General features: G+C 43.0%; 1 protein-coding gene across 7 annotated transcripts in view; it reads left to right on the forward strand.

The window, feature by feature from the left end:
• Positions 1–1089: 1089 nt before the first annotated feature.
• Positions 1090–22754, forward strand: part of TLE3 (TLE family member 3, transcriptional corepressor) — a 59752-nt gene continuing 38087 nt past the window's right edge. For all 7 annotated transcript variants that reach the window (XM_069098186.1, XM_069098188.1, XM_069098187.1 and 4 more), the window contains exons 1-4: positions 1090–2317; positions 2937–3037; positions 3663–3726; positions 5014–5058. In XM_069098186.1, coding sequence (XP_068954287.1) covers positions 2294–2317; positions 2937–3037; positions 3663–3726; positions 5014–5058 — 234 coding nt within the window. In that variant the 5' untranslated portion in view covers positions 1090–2293. The remainder of the gene's footprint in view (positions 2318–2936; positions 3038–3662; positions 3727–5013; positions 5059–22754) is intronic.

Raw genomic sequence — 22754 nt, forward strand, 5'->3', positions numbered from 1 at the left:
ACCCTCAGTCTTGAATTTGCCTTAGAGCATTCTAATCCTATGGTATGGAGTAAATTTAGTACTCCTCTCTAATAGGCTTAATAAAATGCTGTGAGAGGCGATAGCTTCTCTGACTGAGGGGGAAACCCTCTACTACTATCCCAGAGACGCTACTTTGTAGAGAGAATGCAGGGATATTCAAATGACGTTTAGTGAGTGTGTAACTTTAATGATGGTTATCCAAGTACTTGACCAGGACTGCTCAGACTGGAAAGGAGACCAGAGTTCAGGGATATGAGAGAAACAGGTAGTCCGGGTGGAACCGGGTTGTTTCCATTTTTTGTTTGCAGCCAACCAAGAGTTCTTCAGACCTTCTCACTACCCATCTCACATCAAAGGGTGTTTATTTTGCGAAAAGACTGGAGCATGAAAGAGAAAATGGGGCGGGGGTGGGGTGGGGGGTAGGTTGAGGAAAAGAAAGGGCCGCCTGGCTATTCTGAACACATCTTTAAATGCGGGTGGAGGGAGAAGCAACTTTGGGAATAACCATTTTATCCACACTAAATCTTGTGAACTGAAAACATAAAAGTGACAAAGCGATTCTGTTTGTTTTATAGTATCTAATTGGACTGCTTTGCAGACCTAATGAGATTAGAGGGAGGAATCGTTCGCCGCCGCTGCAGAATAAACTGATACATTATTACAAGCCACAGGTTTTTTTAGAATTGTAAGAGAGGATGTCTTTTTTTCTTTTGTTATTTCTCTTCCTTCTCCCTCCCGCCAAATAATTATTTGCTAGTGGATCGTGGGAAAAAAAAGAGGAGGGAAAAAAACACCCTAGCAGCCGAGGACCATAATATATATCTATTTATTATATGTCTTTCGGTTAATTCTTGATCTGAGGAGCGCTGTTTTTCACTCCCATGCGAAAGTCACCAGCGGGTAGGGGCTGATTGCTACTTTTCATGCATAGTTTTAGACACAAGAGGGCATTGTGACGTCTCCCCTGCAAGCACCCATTCGCAGCCCGAGTTCGGCCGCCCCACGTGGGGGTTCCGCATTCTCATTGGCCAAGGCCGGGCAAAGCTGCCACATTATTTTGTTACTTTTCAGTCCCTATTTGGAACTGCTCTCGCGGCAGTTCAGACCTCGTGCTTGTCCCCCTAGCCTCTGTCTGTGTGTGGTATCCGCAAGGTCCGGGGCACTTTTTTTTTTTTTTTGGTGTGAGTGTATGTACGTGTGTGTGAGTGTGTGTTTTGGGGGTTAGTAGAGGAAAGAGGAAAAGAGAGGGGCCGAGTGGAAAGCCACAGAGCTCTCTTGTCTTGCTGGGTCTTTCCTCTTGAGCGTCTCCCCTTTGCCCGTCCTCCGAGGCAGCAGCAAGAGGGCTTTCTTGTCTTCGGGATTTGCCATTCTCTGGCTTTGAGGAGAGCGAATTTCTCCCCGGAGTGGACCCTGGCTAGTTCCTTCCTGCGCCTGGTGGAGTTAGGATGCCAAACAGTTGAATCGAATCTACTTAGAAGCGGCTTTTCTCCAGCTCCGGGAAGGGAATTGAAGCCACAGCCACAGCCACGGCGGAGGAGCAGCTGGGTTCTCCGAGGGGGGTGGGGGGAGGGTGGTCAAACGGCCTGAGCTGAGCTCCTGTCCTCACTTCTCGGCACTCTCACCACCTCAACTCGCCACCTTGGTCCTTCCTAATTTATCCTTTCTCCTCCGGGAGGGCTTTCTTCGGAGCCTGTCCAGAACCAGGCAACATTGGAGATCTTGTGAGCGCTCGGGTTGGTGGAGCTGTCTGGTCGTGTCCCCCTCCCAGCCCGGCGGCGGTGATTCGGGGCAGGGGGTAGAGGAGGTCAGTAGTAGCTGCTTCCACTGGTCTTGGGACTCCAGCGCAGGACACTGCACCCTCCCCCGGTGAATCCGCGGGGAGGACAAGGATGTCTACGAACCCCCCGAGTCTGACTCTCTCTTCGCACTCGAGGGAAACCGGCCGGCTGCTGGCGGCGGAGCCCTAGCTAGACAAAGACAAGGAGACCCCCCATTCCCCACCCCCAGCAAGCTCGGCCCCGGCCTCCCCATTCGCTTTCTAGAAGGACTTTTTTTTCCCCTTAATTTTGCCAAGGCTCTTTGTTTCTACTTGTGTCTGGTTCCCGAGCCTGGGATATTGTTCCGAGAGTGGGGTGGGGGGGCGCGGGGGAAACCACTCAATTTCCCTGCCGCCCCCTGGTCCGGCTTTCCTCGCTCCCCCTCTCCCTCACCTCCCCGGGTTCAGGTCTCCGTGCTTCAACCTACTCTCGCAGAATCACGACCCCTCCCTGCGATGTATCCGCAAGGCAGACATCCGGTGAGTAATTGTAACTCGATTTATTTAATCATCTATCATTGGAGGGTAAATGAAGCTGTTTATCTTGGACCTCCATTTTGCTTGTTACCTTTATGGTTTGTGTGCGTGCGTTTGTGTGTGTGTTTGTGTGTGTGTGAGTGTGTGCGCGCTCTAACACAAAGAGGGAGGGAAGGGGGGGCGGGGGAGGGCTGGCGGACTGGGGGACCGAGATGGTTAAAGCCTTCTGGTGCGCTTTGGTGCGGCTGGTGTAGAAGGATGAAGTGCTTTCACACATAAATGCCTTCGCCCCCCTCCTCTCACCCCCACCTTTGCGTCTAAACAAACAGTGCTTTCCCCCTCCCATTCCCTCCTTGGGATGCCGCCGAGATGGAAGCCCTCTAATGGAGGGGAGTGCTTGGGGTGTCTCTTCTTACGGTAGCTAAGAAACTTGGGTCTGAGGGGAGGATCTGGTTTGGAGGGTGGTGTAGACCCCAGTCGCCTCGCGGATGCGGGGTGGGGGGAGGGAGTGATCAAGAGAGGCAGGACTAGGGGGCAGATGGTAGCTGCTTTGCCTGTCCGGATCCCTTCGCTGATCTCTTTACTCCTGTCTCTTCCTACGTCTGTCTTCCCCTGACTCTAGGCTCCCCATCAACCCGGCCAGCCGGGATTTAAATTTACTGTGGCAGAGTCCTGTGATCGAATCAAAGACGAATTCCAGTTCTTACAAGCTCAGTATCACAGGTAAGGTCCGAGGTGGAGGCAGAGAACTAGGCAGATCCCTAGGGGCCCTCAGCATACATACATACTCTTCCGCTATTACCTAGGGGTTCAGAAATCCCCGCGGAGGAGATGAGACTTGGGGTGCAATCCTTCATTTCCCCATTCGGAGCAGCCCCAGTTTAACTGTTTGTCACCCAGAGGCTCCACTCTCTGTCCTCAATACCATTCCTTCATTCCCAGAGGAGTTTGGGCTAATTTTTAAAAGGGGTTCAAGGGTGAAGATTGCTCTCTGCTCCAGTGCTGGGTTTTGATTTTAGGATCCTTCACCACTTTAAGTTGACCCTTCTGGGAATATTCTAGTTTCTTTGGCAGGGTTGAGTGAAAGGGCAGGTTTCTCCTTGTATTCTCCTTGCCCCCCCCTTCCCCCCCCCCCCCCCTTGGGGTGGGGGGCAGTGTCGATGAGTTGATTTTCCAATGCCAACTGGAAATTGGATAGTGCTCTGGGCAGGTAGAAAAGTGACTTTTAAAGTCCTCTTTCTCTCCTTTCACATTTACTAGCACCCTTTCTACTCTCCAATCCCAGCTCACTAAAAGACTCTGTGGTTGGGGATAGTTTCTTAAAATGATCTGGTTTTCATCTTTATAGTCTCAAAGTGGAGTACGACAAGCTCGCCAACGAGAAGACAGAAATGCAGCGCCATTATGTTATGGTAAGAGCTGCTCCACAGAATGACCCAGGAGCTGGGAGTTGGGGGGAGGGGTGTGGGGGGGAGGGTAAGCAACAGAGGTAAAGTCAGACTGAAAGCCAAACATGGAGCCTAGGTAGGGACCTCACAGAGGAAAATTGGGTATGTGTGGAGGGGGAGAGCAAGGAAGGTGGGCATTTGGTAAAGAACTGAGAACAACCTTTCTGTCTCTGACTCTTTGCCCCTCCTTTTCTTGTCACTCCAGGGTTCTGGGTTCTGTCTAGGATGCTCAGCAACAAAATCCCTCTGTCTGCATTAAAGGGGGATGCTGCTTTAATAAAAGAGACACTTTAGCTCAAAGTTGTTGGGGCAGGAATCAAAAGGAGAACTAGTCCCACACACTGACCTCTCTCCAAGTGTCTATTACTTGTTTTTGTTTTTTATTTTTACTTTGACACTTCCCAGATGTTCTCCAGTGGTTGGTTGACCCAATCCTGTATTATATCCAGGGTCAGTCTGCCTTTGTGTTGGGTAAACTCCTAACTTTGGGATCTGTTCTGTAACTTTACTGCTCTCAACCTTTTGGTAAAGCCAGGGGGTCTGGCCTTCAGGGTATGGTCTGGTCTTGAAAGCCCTTATAAACCATTCTCCTTTTCTGACCTCCTTCCCTCAGTCCCCTTTTAAGAAAGAATGAGCAGCTTTTGTAGATAGATATCAGCCTCTATCAGCCCTTTCCCCCTACCAACCCAAGCCAAAATAAAACTTGAGAAATCTTTTTTCACCAAATCTTTGTTCTGGGGCAGTAGGTGGAATGCCTCTTCTTTTTTTTATCCCAGAGATTATCATAGCAAGTCTAGTCTTCAGTTTGTAAGTGAGCATAGAAGACACTTAAGCTCTTCTCCCCCACACTGCTTTCCACATAAGAGGCCTTTGACACTGTGCTAAATAAATAATTCTTAGAGGAAAAGAGGTAACAGTGTCCCAGTGTACATAATATTCTCTGTTGAACTCGAACCTTGTATCAACAGGATATGTGGCACATGTACTGCTAGAAGGGAGGGTGATCCCTATTCTCCCTATATATATGTTCCATTTGGTGGTAGGAGAAACACTTGTTCATTGTTGGCTTCTGGGGCCTCTATAGGCTGGGCTATTAGTTTTGATTTAAAACTTCCTTGGCAAATCTATCATAAGTACAGTTTGGCCAGAAACCTTCCTCATCACAAGCAAGCATTTGAAGAATGAATAGATTTCTGTGTGGTTTGTTCATCATTAATTGGAACACTTTTTGCCTTTTTTTTTTTTAAACAGTACTATGAAATGTCCTATGGTCTGAACATTGAAATGCACAAACAGGTAAGTGATTGTTCCCAATATGTGAAAAGAATACATTAAAGGAGAGAAACTTGGTTGAATTGCAGTGTCTGTGGAATTGCCTGAGTTAATCTCCAGTTTAGGAATTGAGGTTAGCTACCTCCCCTAAACATGCCCCCTCCTCCCCTATTGTTTAGGAGGATTTGAAACTCAAACTACTGTTTGGAGTGGTAACCATAGGGCACTTAGTTTTCTTATGCTGCTGAGTTGAGTTTCTCTAATTCATTACCAAGAATGCTGCCTAATTGTCAGAGGCATCTGATTTAACATTTAGGCCTGTAAGTAATTGGGAAGTTGTACACAAGATGGAGGCACCCCTTAGATCTATCTGCTTTATATCTTGAAAGTGAAGAGGTGGCTTGCAACTTTTTATCTTTCTTTGTGTAAAATTCTCTAGAGGAAGTGCCAGAGGGTTTGTTGGGGGAAAAAAAAGTGGTGTTCTACCTTGATAAGATAACTGGAAGGGGCCTGAGGCCTAAAGGCCCTAGGCTCAGGAGTGTAAAATTTACAGGAATGAAGCTACTGAGATTAAACCTGCTTATTTACTCTCACTTTCCTACTACTTTTAAAAGCACTCCTCATTAAGAATTGAAGGAGAGACCTGATTGGAGTCTAGCTCCATTTTGGAATTCTGAAATTAAACCAGTTTCCCTAGTAGGGGCATGGTTTAGTGGATAGGTAGACCTTATATTGTGACTGTTCTAACTACTATAGGTCTCAAACCGAACAAATACTAATATCCTTTATCTCAGTGCATATCTGTAATCTGGCACTATCCCTGGGAGGGGTAAAGGGTGAGGCCCTTGGTATATTTATATTTGTAGGAGAGTGACTGACTGTAATTTGGCCTCTGGAATGATTTGCATTGACTGAGCCCATACTGATAATAAAGGCTGGATGGTCTCTTTCACAATTGGTGTTCCAAAGTTGTTGGCTAATACTAACTTTTGGCAACTTTGCTCAAGTGGACTTTCTACTAGAAATTTAACTTGGCTATGAGGTTTAAATTCTGTTCTGGTTTTGCAAGGTGTCACAGGTAGGAAGATCACAGGAAGTCTTGGAATGTCAGAGCTGGGAGGGACCTTGGAGATTAACTAGTCTCTGCCCTTGTATTTGTGAAGAGACTGGGGTTCCTGTAATTCTAAGTGCTGTCTACTATATGTGGATACCTCCTTAATGATCCCCAAGTGGATGGCCCAGTATTTTGTTGTTGTTTAGTTGTTTCAGTAGTGCCCAACTCTTTGTGGGGTTTTCTTGGCAAAGCTTCTGGGGTAGTTTACCATTCCCTTCTCCAGCTCATTTTACAGATGAGGAAACTGAGGCAAACAGGGTTAAGTGACTTACCCAGAGTCACACAGCTAGTAAGTGTCTGAGGCCAGATTTGAACACATGAAGGTGGGTCTTTCTGACTCCAGGCCCCACACTCTATCCATATCCACTGTGCCACCTCCCTGCCTCTATTCCCTGGTATAGACATCTATAAAATCCTGAAAGGTTTCTCAGTTGAGCAGTTTAGTTTGGTAGAGACTCCTTTGGTGATCCTAACCAGGAGAAGGCTGAAGCAGTGAAATTAAGACTATAGTGTGACATCTTGATGAACGCTTTTAGGATACTTCTAGATAGGAAGGTTAAAACCAGCCATACAGCTTTGCAATGGGATTATTTGAAAAAGTTGAACATTTGTGGGAATAATGTGGAAAACATTTGTGGGAATGTGGTATAAAGAAGAAGGCTGGATCTGATTCATTTCCATCTCTGCTACTCCTTTTATGTGACTGGGCAGATTCACCTCTTTAGACCTCATCTGCAAAATGGCAGGATTGGCCTAGATTCTAGTATAATAAAAATGCCTGAAAGAATGTGTGTGTGTGTGTGTGTGTGTGTGTGTGTGTGTGTGTGTGTGTGTTTTGGGGGTGAGAGGGTAGTGAGAGCCTAGGCCTAAGGAAACTGAAGTCCTGTCATCCTTATTCCTTGTCTCCCTTCACACCCTTTTCCCCAAGAGCTGAGTTTCTTGGGTGTGTTTAAAGAGGGTAATTGCACCCAAGTTTAAAATTTATAGCAGCAGTTATTCTAAGAGCCTTATAATTAAGGCGTTATATGTTGTTGCATGTTGAGTTCTGCTTGGTGTTGGGCTGCTGTGGCCCCAGTAAGAGTGGATAAGATAGCCCTTTGGTCTAAGGAATCCTGTATATATAGAGATGACTTTTGTAACAATCCCAGTTTTTTTTTTTAAGTCCAAGGCCTTGGCATACTCAGTGTCCAGAAAAAAAAATGCTGGTACAAAATCTTAACACATTTGGCATGTGATAGTTTAAGAAACGAGCCTCTGGGTTAAAAGAGCCTTCTCCAAATTCTTCTAGTTGATTTGGGAATTAATCTATTGTGCCTGTGAATCATTGGCCCAGTGAGCTCTTCCCACCCCCACTGGAATCTGGCTCCCGAGTTTACTGAATGGGGATGAGTGTTTTCTGTTTCTTAGACTCCTTGTAGCTTTAACTTGCAAATCTCTAGTTGGGTGAAATAGCCCTGTGGCAATGCAGGAACAAAGGCAGAAGGAGGTGAGGAAACCCTGTGATGATAAATGCAACCATAAGCTAATAGGGCTTGTCACTCCCCTGGCTTGTGAGAGCTCTGCAAAATAAATCCTGCCACTAATTGTAGTGTGGGTACTGGGTGCATTCAGTGGATGGTGGTTAGGCCTGAGCAAACAAGTTTATCAGCTGACCTGTTTAGCGGTTGACTGGTGTTTTATCTGCACACACAATCAAGTGACTGGAGTGCCTGAATTATTCATGCAGTGTCCTGCCCTCTAGACTTGACTGTTCGTGTGATTACATCTGCCTGGAACAAACTGGATGGGTACTTCTTTAAGTAGAGGGGTGGGAGGGGGGATTGGCTCATACATTTATATAATACATTATCTACATAGCACCTTCTGGAAGTGTAGAGGTCTTCAATCCACAGAGCAGATACCCTCCCTTCCCACTACCACAACTACATTTTTTTTTTTCAAATTGGATGTAAAAATGGATGCTGGTTCATGTTTCTATGGGAAATGCCAATTAGATAGGAACCACAGGTTTGGCTGGATGGGCCCTAAAGTATTGATAGAGGGCAGCCAATGATGGGAGCTCAGTCCATTTTGGTTTTATAAATAAGCTTAAATGTGGATTTGGTTGTCTTTACAGTGTCTCTGTCTCTCTCATAGCCTTCAGATCACTGAGAGGTTAATAAATGGTTTCCCCCTCCTACTCTTCTGCCTCCCTCCCTAATTATGTCAAAGTGTAAATTACAAAATCTCTAGGGCTGGGCTGTCCCTGCTGCCCTTGCAGGGATTTCAAGAGGTCATCTGGTCCAACCCCCAGCCTTCAGGCAGAATGTCAAGGATGATTCAGGAGAGCTGAGAGCTTACCAATTCCCATCTTTCTTGTTCCCTGTTGTTTCCCAGAAATAACAAAGTTAATTGAGGGACAAATCCCAGAAAGATGATGAACTTTCCTACCTTAAATGAACAGTGGTGATGATAATATTTTGGGTCACTGGAAGGAGTGGGGAACATATGGTCTCAAGACTGAAAGTTCCCCACTCCTGTTTCAGAGTATTGAATTTGGTCTGTTGTGTAACTCATTTAATTTTTTATTTTTTTGGGGGGGGAGTGGGGGTTTTCTATGAAACAGTCCAGGGACAATTCTCATGCTCAATTGGTATTCTCAAGTCGGGAAAATTGGAGGAAAGCTTTAAGTATGTTGGATAGCTTCCCCACCCCCACAAAAAACAACCTTATTGCAAGATATAGATAAGAGACTTGTACCAGGATGGCTAGGCATGGAAAGACTGATCCACTTTTGTTGGAGGGTATGCTGTCATTGAGGACATCACAAATCCATTTCATTATTTGAGTCAGTTTTAAAGAGTGAGATTTAAGGCATTTTGGTTTCAAAGCAACATTATGTGTTAAGAGGAAGATGTTCTTGTTCCATAAACCACCAGACTTCAGTAAAAGGGCTTTTTAGTGAGACAGAAGAAAAAGATCGAAGACTCACTCCTTGGCTGTTAGGAAACCAAGTATTTAGACTGCCATAGGCTTTTATATTAATATCTAAAGGAGCTGAGGCTATAAACTCAGTATACAGAAGTGCTGAGTACCTAATTTAAAGTTTTATAACTGTGTCAGCTTGCCCTCTTTGCACTCATCATGTTTTGAATTGCTAGTTAGATTCAAATATTTGTCCAACTAATGATTAAAAATGCATAGTAATTCCCATGTGACTAACTAGTTATCCTAGGTAGGAGATTTCTTGCAAAGAGTGAAGACAGCTTGTAAACTTCTCCTGGGGTAGGGATGAAATGTTAGCACATCAGGTTGTATGGGGCCTGGGAGTCAGGAGACTTGGGTTCTACTTTTGCACCGTGCCATTGGTTAGCTGTGTGAGAAGTCATTTAACTGGATCTGGATCTCATTTTTCTATTATTTCAAGTACAATGTTCTATAGATTGAGGCCTCTTGTACCTCAAATTCTGTGGTTCAATATTTTGCCATTCAGGTGATAAAAGAGGACTATAGGGATTCTTTAGTAGATATTCTAAAGAGTCCTGTGACCCTGAATGTAGAGTACTTATGTTGGGGGTAGTTAGGCAGTACAATAGATAGAGTGTCATGCTGAAATCAGGAAGACTTATCTTCCTAAGTTCAAATCTGGCCTCAGACACTTCCTGGACCCGTTACTTAACCCTTTTTGCCTCCATTTCCTCTTCTGTAAAATGATCTGGAGAAGGAAATGGCAAACCACTCCAGTGTCTTTGCCAAGAAAACCCCCAAAATGAGGTCAGGAGGGGTCAGGACCGAACAACAACTACAACAACAAACATTATTGTACTCTGAATGCCCATAGGAATCCAGTGTGGTGCTTTGCACATAGTGGGTGATCAAAAGTAGTTGGAATGTATAGAGTGAGTTAATTTTGGTTTTCAAATTCTGAGAAGGCTTGGTTGGTTGGTTGGTTGGTTTTTGATAGGGATGAGTTAGGAGAACCTAGGGTAAAGATGATTTGAGTCCATGATAGTTTAGGAAAATACACTTGGGGGGGATTATCTGCAAAGAATAAGTGCAAGTATTTTAGTGATTCAGGCTAAACTCTGAAATCTTTGCCTTCCTTGGTAATAGGGTTTTTTGTTTGTTTGGTCTTATTTTGATTTTTAATACACATTTAGAGTTCAAGGATATTCTTTCATAATCCTTCTGATTTATGCATTTTAGTCTTGTCTTCCCAACTAGATTGTAACCTTTAGGGCCAGGGCATTTTTCTTTTTGGATTCATCATAGTGTCTAGTATGCTAGGTAGGGTATGTAGTAGGTAGTTCGGTAATTGTACAGTTGTGTATGGTCCAGTGACGTAACCTGAGAGAAGGCTAGGTTCTAACTCCAATCTGAACCCCTTCTGCAAATGAATTGGGCCCAGATGATCTGACCTCTCAGGTCCTTTCTAAGATTCTGTGTTCACCTTCCATAGGACCACCCAGGTCTGGCCTTGCTCCCATCCACTGAAGCCTTATTGGGCTTGGAGCTTTCTTCTTTCCCTGTCATCTCACTTGGCAGCAGACTGGAAGTCCTAGCTCTCCCCTGGACTTCATCTACTAGTTTGGACTTTATTCCCCAAAGTGGCATTGTGTCTCCTTTCTGATATTGGTAATTCTGTAATGACTGGTTGTGACCCACCCCCCTCCCTCATATTTAATTCTCATCAGTATAGCTCTCCACTTTGCTATTAATGATAGCAGCCGGCAGAATAGCTTTCAACATGCCATTGACAGTCTGGTTTAAGAGAGCACTTGAAAGAGTGCTAGACAGCTGAAAGTACCCATAATTGTGTACCGCAGTGAGAACTGCCAGCTCAAGGGCCTTGTTTTCATAGGCTTAAAGGGACAATATCTGGTTTTCAACAAATGCTTCCAGTGACTTACATCCAAGATGATTTCTTCTCTTGTCCTCCCCCTTTCCTCTTCCACTTCCATTTTCATTTTTTGGTCTTTTTTTTAGTGGATATATTCAGCCTTCTTAGACTTTTTAGAGTAGGGATGTGTATATATATATGTGTGTATATACATACATGTATGCATACATATATATGCATATACACATTATATAATGTGTATCGCATATAATATGCATTATATAATACACAATGTATGTATACATATACACATGAATACATATGCGCACATATACATACATATATGTGGGGGGGGGAGGAAAGCATGCATTTGCATGGATAATTCCTAAGGATAAACCCTTTCATTGATTGGGAATGCTCTCTGGACTAAGTGCCTGAGGAAATTAAACTGAGGGGCAGATTCGGATTTGGTTGGACTTTCCACACTTTGGGGGTGTTGGGTAGGAGTGGGACATTAAAGGCTCTATAATACTAATTCTCTTGGGAACTGGATTGAATATTAGAATCTGCTTGCTTATCCTTGCTGACTAACTATACAAGCTTTAGGTTTGGACAGCAAATCTCCCCAAGTCATTGAACACGTCTGTCTGCACAGCTCTCTGCTAAGGCAAAATTGCATGATGAATATGGAATAAGAGCCTTTTGAAGAAGATGAATGATTTAGAGTTGAGGATCTCTGAGGTCCCTTCCCATTCAGAAATTCTTAATTTTTAGGACCTCTCTATTTGGCACAGTACTGACATAGGAGAAAAAGTACCATATTGGCATCTTGGAAGTGTCATGGCCGTGATTAGAACACTGTCTAGTTCTGGTACCATGGGTAAGCTTCTGAGCCTGTTTCCTTGTCTGTAAAATGGGGATAAATGATGCTTGCAACCTCACAGGGTTGTGGGAGAAGCATTTGGTAAACCTTAAAGCATCATATAATTATGAGCTATTGTTGTCATCCCTAATTTGATTTCATTCCTTATCCTAAATAATTTCCTTTAGAACACCCTTCCATGTGGTTCTCATCCTACAATTCAATTCATATTTATTGGACATGGCATAGTTCCAGGTGTTCAGTGCCATCTTAGAGATCTTAAAATGTTTAGATCAAGAAGGGACCTTAGTGAGCTAGTTCAGTGTCCTCCCTCCCTCCTTCTACAAATGAAGAAAGAAAATGAAATTCAGAGAGGTAGTGATTTACACACAGCAGTCAGTAGCATAGCCAGGATCTTCATTCAAGTTCTCCTGACATGATTCTCTACCCAGGAGTATCCATTCATTCTTTTCACCAAAGCATAACTAGAACCCAATTTCCAGCTTTTAAAATCTTACCCTTCTGAGGTAGCCTTGACCCTAAAGCTTCTATTGTTCTCCCATGTAACAGTTTATGGTACACTCAGAAGACCAATTGAAAATTGGGGTTCTTGATCTTGCTAATTCCAATTTTTGATTTTATCTCCTCACAAGAGCAGCCCAGAATACCTCTGCTCCCTTTTGTGTCCAGAACCCAAAGAGTAAGAGATATTGTTGTAGGTTGACAGGAGTCAGAGTTTAGGGGAGAGGGAAGGGGGTGATTCTTCTGTCTTTGTTAAAAAATATCATTTTTCATACCTTTTATCTGCCCGGTCATGTGCAATAGTAGTTTGTGGGACATAAGGGAAATCAACGGTCCCCTTGCAGTAGAAATAAGACTTAAATACATCAAGTAGTTAACACACTAGGACCACATATAAAGTACATGGCAAATGATGTAATATAAGACTCCAGCATCAGGACTCTGAACAAGACAGAGGTTTTTGAAGGGATCTCTCTACTGAGGAGTAGATTTCAGTCAGGCCTTGAAAGGCAGTTTTGAACTGGGTATTTGATTTTTGTTTTGTTTTCAATTTTTTGCTCTTTTTGGAGGGGAGAAGGCAGAGCAATTGGGGTTAAGTGGCTTGTCCAAGGTCACACACAGCTAGTAAGTGTTAAGTGTTTTAGGCCAGATTTAAACTCAGGTCCTCCTGACTCCTAAGGCCAGTGCTCTATTTACTGTGCCACCTAACCACCCCCTGAACTGGGTATTTGATAAATTCTTAACTGCCCTTCTTTCTGAAAGGGGAAAGTATTGTTTTGGGGGGGAAATTCTCCAGAGATTGGGGAATGTAATGTTGAGATATGCTAGGCACTAAGATACAAGGAGAAAAATGTAAATAATTCCTGCACTCAAGGGTCTACATTTACTGGGGGGAAATTTAGGACTGAGTTATGTGATTGTCTTCCTGCCAAAAAGCACAAAAAACCCAACCCAAGAAAAGTTGTTGCAGTACTAAGTACGTTCCCTTGGTGCCCATATGCAGTTTCAGCATCTCTCTCTTTCCTCCATCCAAAAAACCAGCCCTTCCTTTCCTCACCTCAAGTACAGAGTAAAACTGAGATAGTTTGGGGGGGGGGGGTGAAAGAAGATCTGACTTTTACTTTGGTTTGAAAGAGAAGACTTGTATTTAAGACTCTCAAAAGCAGCTTTGCTATTCTTTCTACAGCTCTTGGCTTTGAACTCTGTCTATTCTCAATGATACCTGGTACTTGTGTGTAGTGCCTTTATAGCATGTGTATTTTCTCAGGGAGCTGTGATCCAGCAAGGAATCTATCCAGATTATCCTGCTCAGCGTTTTATAAACCTTTGCAGATTTGGAGCTCTTCAGGGACACTTGCTTCTTAAGCCCAAGCCATCTGAAGACTGCCCAGCTCTCCCTCCTAGCTTCTTCCAGTAGGTTATCTTCCTTTAACTGGAAGAAAATAAGGGTCTCCCAAGCAGGTCTTAAGAAGACAGGTCTGGAGGAAAAGAGTTACAGTTTTGCTACCAATAAAACTACATCAGGAAAAGTGACATTTCTTCCAAGAGACACTGGGGAATGTTTTTCTAAGGTTATATACCTGGATGTTGAGAGAGGAACTCACTGGATGGGTAGCCTCTTTGGATATGGGAAACTGAGTTACAAAGGCAGGTAGAGGGAAGAGATGGTATTTTGGGGAGTTCCCCTGGACCCAGCACTTTCAGTACCAGGATTAAAGTGAACTGGAACAAAGGTCTAAAACTTGAGGACTCAGGTGTGAAGTAACAGCAATAATAATTTAGATAGTGCTTTATAATGCTATATGGTTTGCAAAGTGTTTTATATATATTGCTTCAATTGCTTTTCAAAATGACCCTGTGAAAGTAGGTACTGAGGCTGAGGGAGGATACATGACTTGCCTAGGGTCATCCAACTAAGAAATGTTGAGGCAGGATTCACATTCTGGTCTTCCCGGACCAGATACCAAATCCAGCACTACCTAGCTACCTAGAAGTAAAGTGTCTTGCCATATGTAGCATGGGAAAAGCTTGAGCATCTGAGCACTGTCTCCCTTCTGACCTTGGAAAGGGTAGACCAGGTGATTTGTTATTGTTCATTTGTATCCAGCTCTTTGTGACTCCATTTAGGGTTTTCTTGATAGAGATACTGGAGTGGTTGTCCATTTCCTTCTTCAGCTCATTTTATAGATGAGGCAGCTGAGGCCAACAGGGTGAAGTGATTTGCCCAGGGTCACACAGCTAGGGGGTATCTGAGACCAGATTTGAACTCTCGAAATGAGTCTTCCTGACTCCAGGCCTGGCGCTCTGTGCACTATGGCACCACCTAGCTGCTCAAGTGACTTCTAAAGGTCCCTTTTAGTCCTATGATTTTTAGGGCTTCTTACTCAGATAGATGCCTGATCATTGCTGATGGGCATGGGAAAAGCCCTTTAAGGGAAAAAAAAAGACATTTTTATAAGTGAATACAATAGCTAAACTGAAGCACATGACTGGGGAGAGTTTGGGGGAGTCTTTTGCCCTTTTCATTTCACAATGATAATAGTTAATAATAGCTCACACATATAGCACTTGACAGGTTCCAAAGCCCTTTCCTCATAATAGCCCTTTGAGGTAGGTTGTAATTTAAAAAAAAAATGTGAAGGGCAGCTGGCCAAAGGGTATGCCAAATAAGGGTGGCTGGGTTTGCTTCTCATTTTCCTACGCTAATACACTTGCCTCTCCTCCTTTTTCCTTGCTCTTCCCAGCACAGTTGGGGCCCCCCCCCCCCCATTCCTTCTCCCAGGGGAGCTACTATAATTAAAAAAAAACCCTCAGCATTAGTTCTGATGAGAGAGACCCCAAAATTCAATTTAATGACCTACCTCTGTGTAGTTTACTTTAAAAAAAAAGCAGCCTGTTGCTGGGAGAAGGAGATTTGCATAATGTTCTAAGGGGATTAGGTGGCTGGGGGTTGCCATGGCAACCCCATAGTGATGAATTGAGATTTTTTGTGGCAGGAGTTGGCCGATGGCGCAAAGCGAGGGGGGGGGGGTGCTAAAGAGGGGGAATGTTGAAGGGGCGGGTAGCAGCCGAAGGCTCTGTCAGAGAGGGCCCTATTGGTTTTTAGGATTCAGGATGAATGGGCAGTGTTAGGGGGTATGTATGTGTGTGTGGGGGGAGTATATCCTATGAAAGCTTCCCCTGTTTCTGGTTATACAAGCACTCTCTTTGAGAGCTTGATAGAGCTCAAGCAGGAGTGGGGGTATGGGAGGGGAGGATCGTAGGGGGTGAGAGGCAAGCAGATTTCAATGTGTTTGGGAACTGAGAAATTAAAGTGAACAAATATTTAAAGATTATTGCATCTTGTTAACAGGAAGCCTGATGCCTGTAAACTTTTGAGAAATAGAATCAAAGAATCCTAAAGCCTAGGGGACAAATGACTCGATGCCTACTAGGTACAAAGCATTGTGTTAGGTACTTATCTCTCCCATCAGGGAATTAAAAGGGACAGAAGATGTAGTAATCACAATTAATTATAATAAAAATACTTCATGCTGAATGGCTAAGGTCACTCAAAGTGCTAGGGACATTTGGAGGAGGGAAAGCTTATTTCCAGCTAAGGCCATCAGGGAAGATTTCATGGAAAAGAGGTAACATTAAAGCTAAGTGTTGGGAGGATGGGTAGGATTTCACGAGTAGTGAGTATACAGGGCATTCTAGGAAAGGAGGCCAGCAATGGACAGAGCAATGAGGGGTCCAGCTTGGCTAGACTTTACACAGACCAGCTGGGCCAACCCCCTCCTCTGACAGTGTTAACTAAGGCCTAGATAGAGAACCTGACTTGCCCAAGGTCATAATTCGCAGATCCCAGACTAATTTTTCTGGCTTTTCCTTTTTCACTTTGCCTAAAAGGTAAAAATGGGGTAGGACAGGGAAGAAAGTGTGTGTTAAGCTGGCATCTGCCTTCCCTCACTAACCATAATCCTTAACCTGGATGAATTTGCAAGGGGCCAAAATTTGAATTCTGCCTTAAGGGCATAATTGCTGAGATTACTCCTGTCAGCAATTAGTAGATTGCCTCGAGGGCTAGTTAAAGGTTGCGGATTGGGTTGCTGAGGTGGGGTGGTGCTGGTGGTCACAAATTCCCTGTAAACAGTCACCTAGGAAGGCTGTAGGGCCTAATATGTTTAGCCCTCCTTGCATAAAGAATTCAATAGGTTCCCTTGGAAGACATAAATATTTAATGGAGTTGTAGTTATATATAATTTGATCAATATGTCAATGCTAAAAGGGGTTTTAAGGAGGATCACCTATCATTTAGCAATCTGTGATGGAAGCCTTCACCAGCCCCATGTGTAGCAGGGGTCCTTATCTCCTGCTGCTGCTAAGTGGATCATTTATTTACCTTGAGCCTTCAACTTTCCAAGCTATTTTTTGTACCAGAGCTCAGGGGCACAGCCTGAGTGACATGGAAGAGTGAACCAAAACCCAGGACCTCCTCAGAGGTTCAGGTCCTCTTGGCTTTGTCTCTACTTCTCAACCCAGGTCCTGCCAAAGCAAGTTTTATTTCCACCCCACCCTCATTGGGTTGAGGAGTGATTATCTAGAAAGGAAAGTTGTCATGTCATTTTTTCAGTTGTGTCCAACTCTTTGTGACCCTATTTGGTGGTTTTTCTTGGCAGAGGTACTGGAGTGGTTTGCCATTTATTTTCTTTTCCACCTCATTTTACAGATGAGGAGCTGAGGCAAATGGGGTGAAGGGACTTGCCTAAGGTCACATAACTAGTAAGTGTCTGAGGCCAGATTTGAACTCAGGAAGAAAAATCTTCCTAACTCCAAAACCAACACTGTCTAGCTGCCCAAGAGTGAAAGGAAGAAATGTTATCGTGGAGTTAAATAATCAAGCTTTATCAAAGGCCTATCCTTTTGGAAAAACATAACCTATCTAATCGAATACTTTAAGGTAAAGCTGTCCAGGACATGCTGTTCTGAAATCTTCAAATATTTGACTGCTGCTGGCTAATCTCTGGCTATTGGTAACATTTGGACTGTAGGCTGTGGAGGCCATGATTCTTTCCTACAATGTTTTCAATTTAAGATGAAGACAGCTCACCTGGAGCCTCCTACAATCAGATGGAAATCTATTACTTAGCCTGCAAAGGGGACATCATTTTTACAAACATACCTAGGATGCTAGTAGGGGTAATAATAACAGCTAACCTGTTTAGAGCCCTTTAAGGTTTACAAGGCACAGTACATACATTATCTCATTTGATAAGACTGCATGAGATGGTGTAGTAGAAGGAGCACTGAATTTAAAATCTTGGCTCTGCAACTGAATACTGGTCTAACTTTGGGAAAGTCACTTAATTTTTTGGTGCTTAGATAGTTAAAGCATTTATTAAGTACTTGCTGTGTGCCAGACACTGTGATTAGGTACTGGGAATACAAATGAAAGCAAAAAGGTAAATAGTCTCTGCCCTCAAGGAGCTTCTATTCTTTGGGGGAAACATTATTTTAATTTCAGATTCACATTCTCTCCCTCTCACCCCCACACCTAATTTGAGGAAGCAAGGAAAACAAAACCCATTACAAACATGCAAGGTCAAACAAAGCAAATTCCTACTTTGACCATGGCCAAAAAAACTTATGTGTGTATGTGTGTATATACATTACAAACACACAGCCCATCATATCTGTCAGGACGTGGACAGTAAATTTCATCTTGAGTCCTGTAGAATTGTGGCTGGTTATTATGTTGATCAGCATTCATCAATCTTTCAAAGTTTATCTTAACAATATTGCTATTATATAAATTGTTCTCCTGGTTTTTCTGTTTTCTGCACTCATACAAGTTCATACAAGTCTTCACATGTTTCTGTGAAACCACCCCCTTCATTATTTCTTATAGAATAATGGCATTCCATCACACATATAAAAATGTATATGCATGTATGCACATACATATATAGACATACCATAATGTGTTTAGTCATTCTCCAATTGATGGGTATTCACTCAGTTTCTAGTTCTTTGCCACCAGAAAAAGAGCTTCTGTAAATAGTCTTGTATATATGGGCCCTTTCCTTTTTCTTTGATCTTTTGGAAGTATAATCCAATAGTGATATCACTGGGTCAGAGGGTATATGCATACACAGTTTAATAGTTTTTTTGGAGCCTGATAAAGAGTTTATATTCTTTTTTTTTTCTTTTTGGAAGGGGGACGGCAGGGCAGTTGGGGTTAAGTGACTTGCCCAAGGTCACACAGCTAGTAAGTGTTAAGTGTCTGAGTCTGGATTTGATCTCAGGTCCTCCTGACTCCAGGACTGGTGCTGTATTCACTGAGCCACCTAGCCACCCCTATAATATAGATATTTTTGATAATAAACTTCTTGTAAAAAAAAAAATCCCTTAAAATCTTTGCATAGACAGGGCGGCCAGGTGGTGCAGTGAGTAAGAGTGCCGGCCCCAGAGTCGGGAGACCTGGGTTCCATTCCAGCCTCAGATATTTAACACCCACATAAAATAACTGGCCATGTAACCTTGAGCAAGTTACTTAACCCTGATTGCTTAAAAAAAAATCTTTGCATAGTTAAGTGGAAATAGAGCAACAAATTTGACTCCCTTTTGGGGGGATGTGGAAGGGTTTCCACATCCAATCAACTCTTTATCATTCATTCTAAGGCAAAGGACCTGTGATATACCCGATACCAAGAAATCTAAATCCAAATATTGCTGTTTGACTTTGGAATGCAGCAAATTTTTTTTCTTCCTAATTTGTTTCCTTTAATATCTTTTAAAATGTTTGCTTTGTAAAACATGAGATTCCTGTGCATTTATTAAATATAGAGGAGAGTGGGAACAGAGAGCAGTAATATAATATCTAGAAACTGAGTAAAGGAAGGGAAAAGATTTTGATGTCTTTGGGGATCATTTTATTCTCAAACAATGTAAACTTGCCCCCTATTTTATTCTCATTATCTTATCTTATTTGCTTGCCAAAGTCTGTATCTCCATGGAAAGTACAGGGGTCACTTCCTAGTGTCCATATCAATAGGACAGACTCCAAATTAGTATGGTGAAGTAGGAAGTGCCTTGGACTTCAGTCAAGAGACCTGAGCTGAAGTTCAGGCCCTGCTACTTGTTAGCTATGTGATCTTAGGCAAACCTCCTCCTTTCTGGCCGGGCCTCAATTATTTTCTCTGTAAAATGAAGGAATTGGGCTGTATGACCTCCAAAAGTCAGTTCCCTAAGTCTAGTGGGGGATACAAATTAGATCTGCCTTTTCTGACTGAGGAAGAATCTCAGTTGTTCCTAAGGGGAGGCACTGTGGTTTCTCCACCAGGAAAGATGGGTGCTGTACATGAAAAAAAATTAAGAGTTGGGGAAGGAGGGGAGGTGGGGGGGGCGAGGCAAGACTGTACAGTCCCAAAGTGTTCTCTTCAAAAGTGTTTTCCCAAAGAAGTTAATCTTTAAAAAGACACCTTAATTCTATCTCTCAGGTGAATTTCTGATTGGTTTTGCTGAAAGGCCAACGTGTGTAAGACAAAGATGGCGGAGAGGACGTAGATGGACCCAGTGAACACTCTATTGATAACACATTGCTCTGAACTACCAAAAAGAATTTTTAAACTGTTTGATCTCCTTCCAGTTTGTGCCTTTGACCAAGTCTCCATTGTCAGAGTAGCAGCTCTTAATTTTTTTCCTCCAGCTGATGTTCAGAGCTTATGGGAGTTGGATCAAGAGCTGTTTTAACAGCTGTTTCAATCTGAGAAGCCACAGTTATTAACCCTTGTGGTAAATTTTCTTTCAAAAGCCACTCTTCCAGGGGATTCCAAGTTATTAAATATTCTATTATAAATTGGGCCTTAATATCATAGAGATTGGACAGCTAGGTGGCGCAGTGGTAGAATGCTGGACCTGGAGTCAGGAAGACTCATCTTAATGAGTTTAAATCTGGCCTTAGACACTAGCTGTGTGACATTGGGCAAGTCACTTAACCCTATTTGCCTCAGTTTCCTTGTCTGTAAAATAAGCTGGAGAAGGAAATGGCAAACCACATCAGTATCTTTGCCAAGAAACCCCCAAAAAGGCGTCAAAAAGATTTGTGAACAACAGTAATATCATGAAAGTTGGAAGATTATTTTTTTAAGAAATCAAGTACTGCTTTCTAACTCCAGGGGACATTCTCAAACCCAACTCCTCATCTCCCCCCCCCCCCCAAAAAAAAAAAAAAAACAACAACTACAACAGCAAAGAAGCAATCCCTTAGAGATAAACATGGTACTATGGGAAAGCCCACTGGCTATGGAGTGTGAGATCTTGAGGTCAAATTCAGACTCTGACCCTTGTATTTCTGTTGCCCTTGGGGGCAGACATTTAACCTCTCTAGACTTTATTACAATTTCCTTATTTGCAAAACAGGGTTTATAATAGTTATACCAATAACCATGAAACAATAACTTAATGACAAGTTGATTTTAAGTCTCCTGAAGTGGACGCCAGGTATAACTGTAGTGACCAATCCTGGCAGCAGAGAAGAAATGAGAAAAAGATTCCTTTCACTGGACAATTGGAAAACTGGACTGTTGTATACTGTCAAGACCAGGATACCGTGTATGTGTTAATGTTAGGCATATTAGGAAATGAATTAGGTGTTTGGGTTTTTTTAGTCACTCAAACATTTTAAAAAAAATCTGCCTCAAAAAAACCAGGGTTATAGCTTTAGAGCTACAAGGAATCTTAAGTATTTTCTAGTCCAATTCTTTCATTTTACAGATGATGAAATAAAGGTTCCTCAAGCAGCATAACATAGCTGGTAGATAGCAGAATCAGGACCCCTACCCAGATTTTTCTGATCCAAGTTATCTTTTAAAAATAGAGGGAAAGAAGAGCATATAGCTAACCTGGAAAATTGGGAAATGTTTTTTATTTGACTTTGACTTAGAGTTCGACAGACATACTTTTACTTCAGTAAACACATCAGAGAGGAAACCTATAACGTATAGGGGAAAGTTGACTATTCTTTCAGGAATAATTCCACTGGGAAGTCCTTTTCTTTCTTAATCCAAATCCTTTATGATGTCAGCAAAGAGGTTATTTCTTATGGTGGTGTCCCTAATAAATGTCATTCTCCCTTTTGAACATTATAAGCCTCAAGCCTTGAAGGGGTGCCATGGTACTCAGGACACAAAGTATGAAAATGATGCTAAGCACGCAGTCTTCCTTTTCCTGAAAGAGTTGTGTTAGGATGATTGGGGAGTAGGGGAAGATCATGCAAGGAAGAAAAGAGGGTCAGGAGAGCTGCTTCCTTTATGGGTAAAAAGCAGAGAACTTGATTGGTGTTGCTTATGGAAGTTTCCCAAACAACGCCAACTGATTTCTCAGCTGTAGTGAGCAGAATTCAGCCGGGTGATATATCATAAAATCTTGCTGAAGTCACTTTTACCCTTTGGGTAATCAGATGATGATGTGCACCACACCAGGCACTGCAGGAATTGAGGTACAGAATTATATAGAGAAGATTGGATTCTTGCCTTCAGGGAGTCTACGACCTTAAATCCTGTGGCTTCCCTTTGTTCATTCTTTGAAGGATGTGGGGAAAGGGAATACTTTTCATTTTTTATTAAACCATTAAGGCCCTGACACTGACCAGTTGTGTTCAAAGTCTACTTTGGCTTGCCAAAGGATGTTGGCAATGGGGAAGAACCTTTCATCCACAAGTGAGTGCTTTAATTGCAGGCTAGGTCATGGCCAGCTGGAAAACTTTGAAGTGTTCTTTCCTGTCTTCCCAAAGACAAGGTGGTGTAGGCAGTAGCAGCAGTTGCCAGAGACACTGAGGTTGGTCAGGTATGGCTGAGCCATTTCTCTGTTTAATGAAGGACTTTCTAAGCCTTATGGCGGTGTGTCAACACTTAGTACCTTCTGTTTCTACTATCACCCCTTCTCACCCCAAGTTTGCCCACAAATAGACATTTCTCCTCAAACCACGGGCCACTGGCATGTGTTGTTGGCAGGAGCTCTAGAGTTTGGATGACTGCACCTGCAGTCCTTAGTAAGGTCTGTACCTTTTTCCCTTCACCTACCAAAGGATGAAGACCTAAATTAACCGTAAATTAGGTGAATTCATTGCTAAGAAGTTTTCTGGTTGTCTGTACAGGGATGTCAGTACAGGTCAAATCTTAAGAGAAAACTGTTCAAAATAGTACTTAGAAAGGGCCTTTCTTCTTTCCTTCTTTCCTTCCTTCTTTCCTTCCTTCCTTCCTTCCTTCCTTCCTTCCTTCCTTCCTTCCTTCCTTCCTTCCTTCCTTCCTTCCTTCCTTCTTTCTTTTCCCCCTTCCCTCCCTCTTTCCTTTCTTCTTTTCCCCCTTCCCTCCCTCCCTTCTTCCTTCCTCCCTTCCTTCAAGATTTTTTCCATGTAGAGA

This window comes from Petaurus breviceps, unplaced genomic scaffold, assembly GCF_028583685.1.
Source record: "Petaurus breviceps papuanus isolate PSGF00001 unplaced genomic scaffold, PetGlider_PUasm1.0 37, whole genome shotgun sequence".
Taxonomy (NCBI): domain Eukaryota; kingdom Metazoa; phylum Chordata; class Mammalia; order Diprotodontia; family Petauridae; genus Petaurus; species Petaurus breviceps.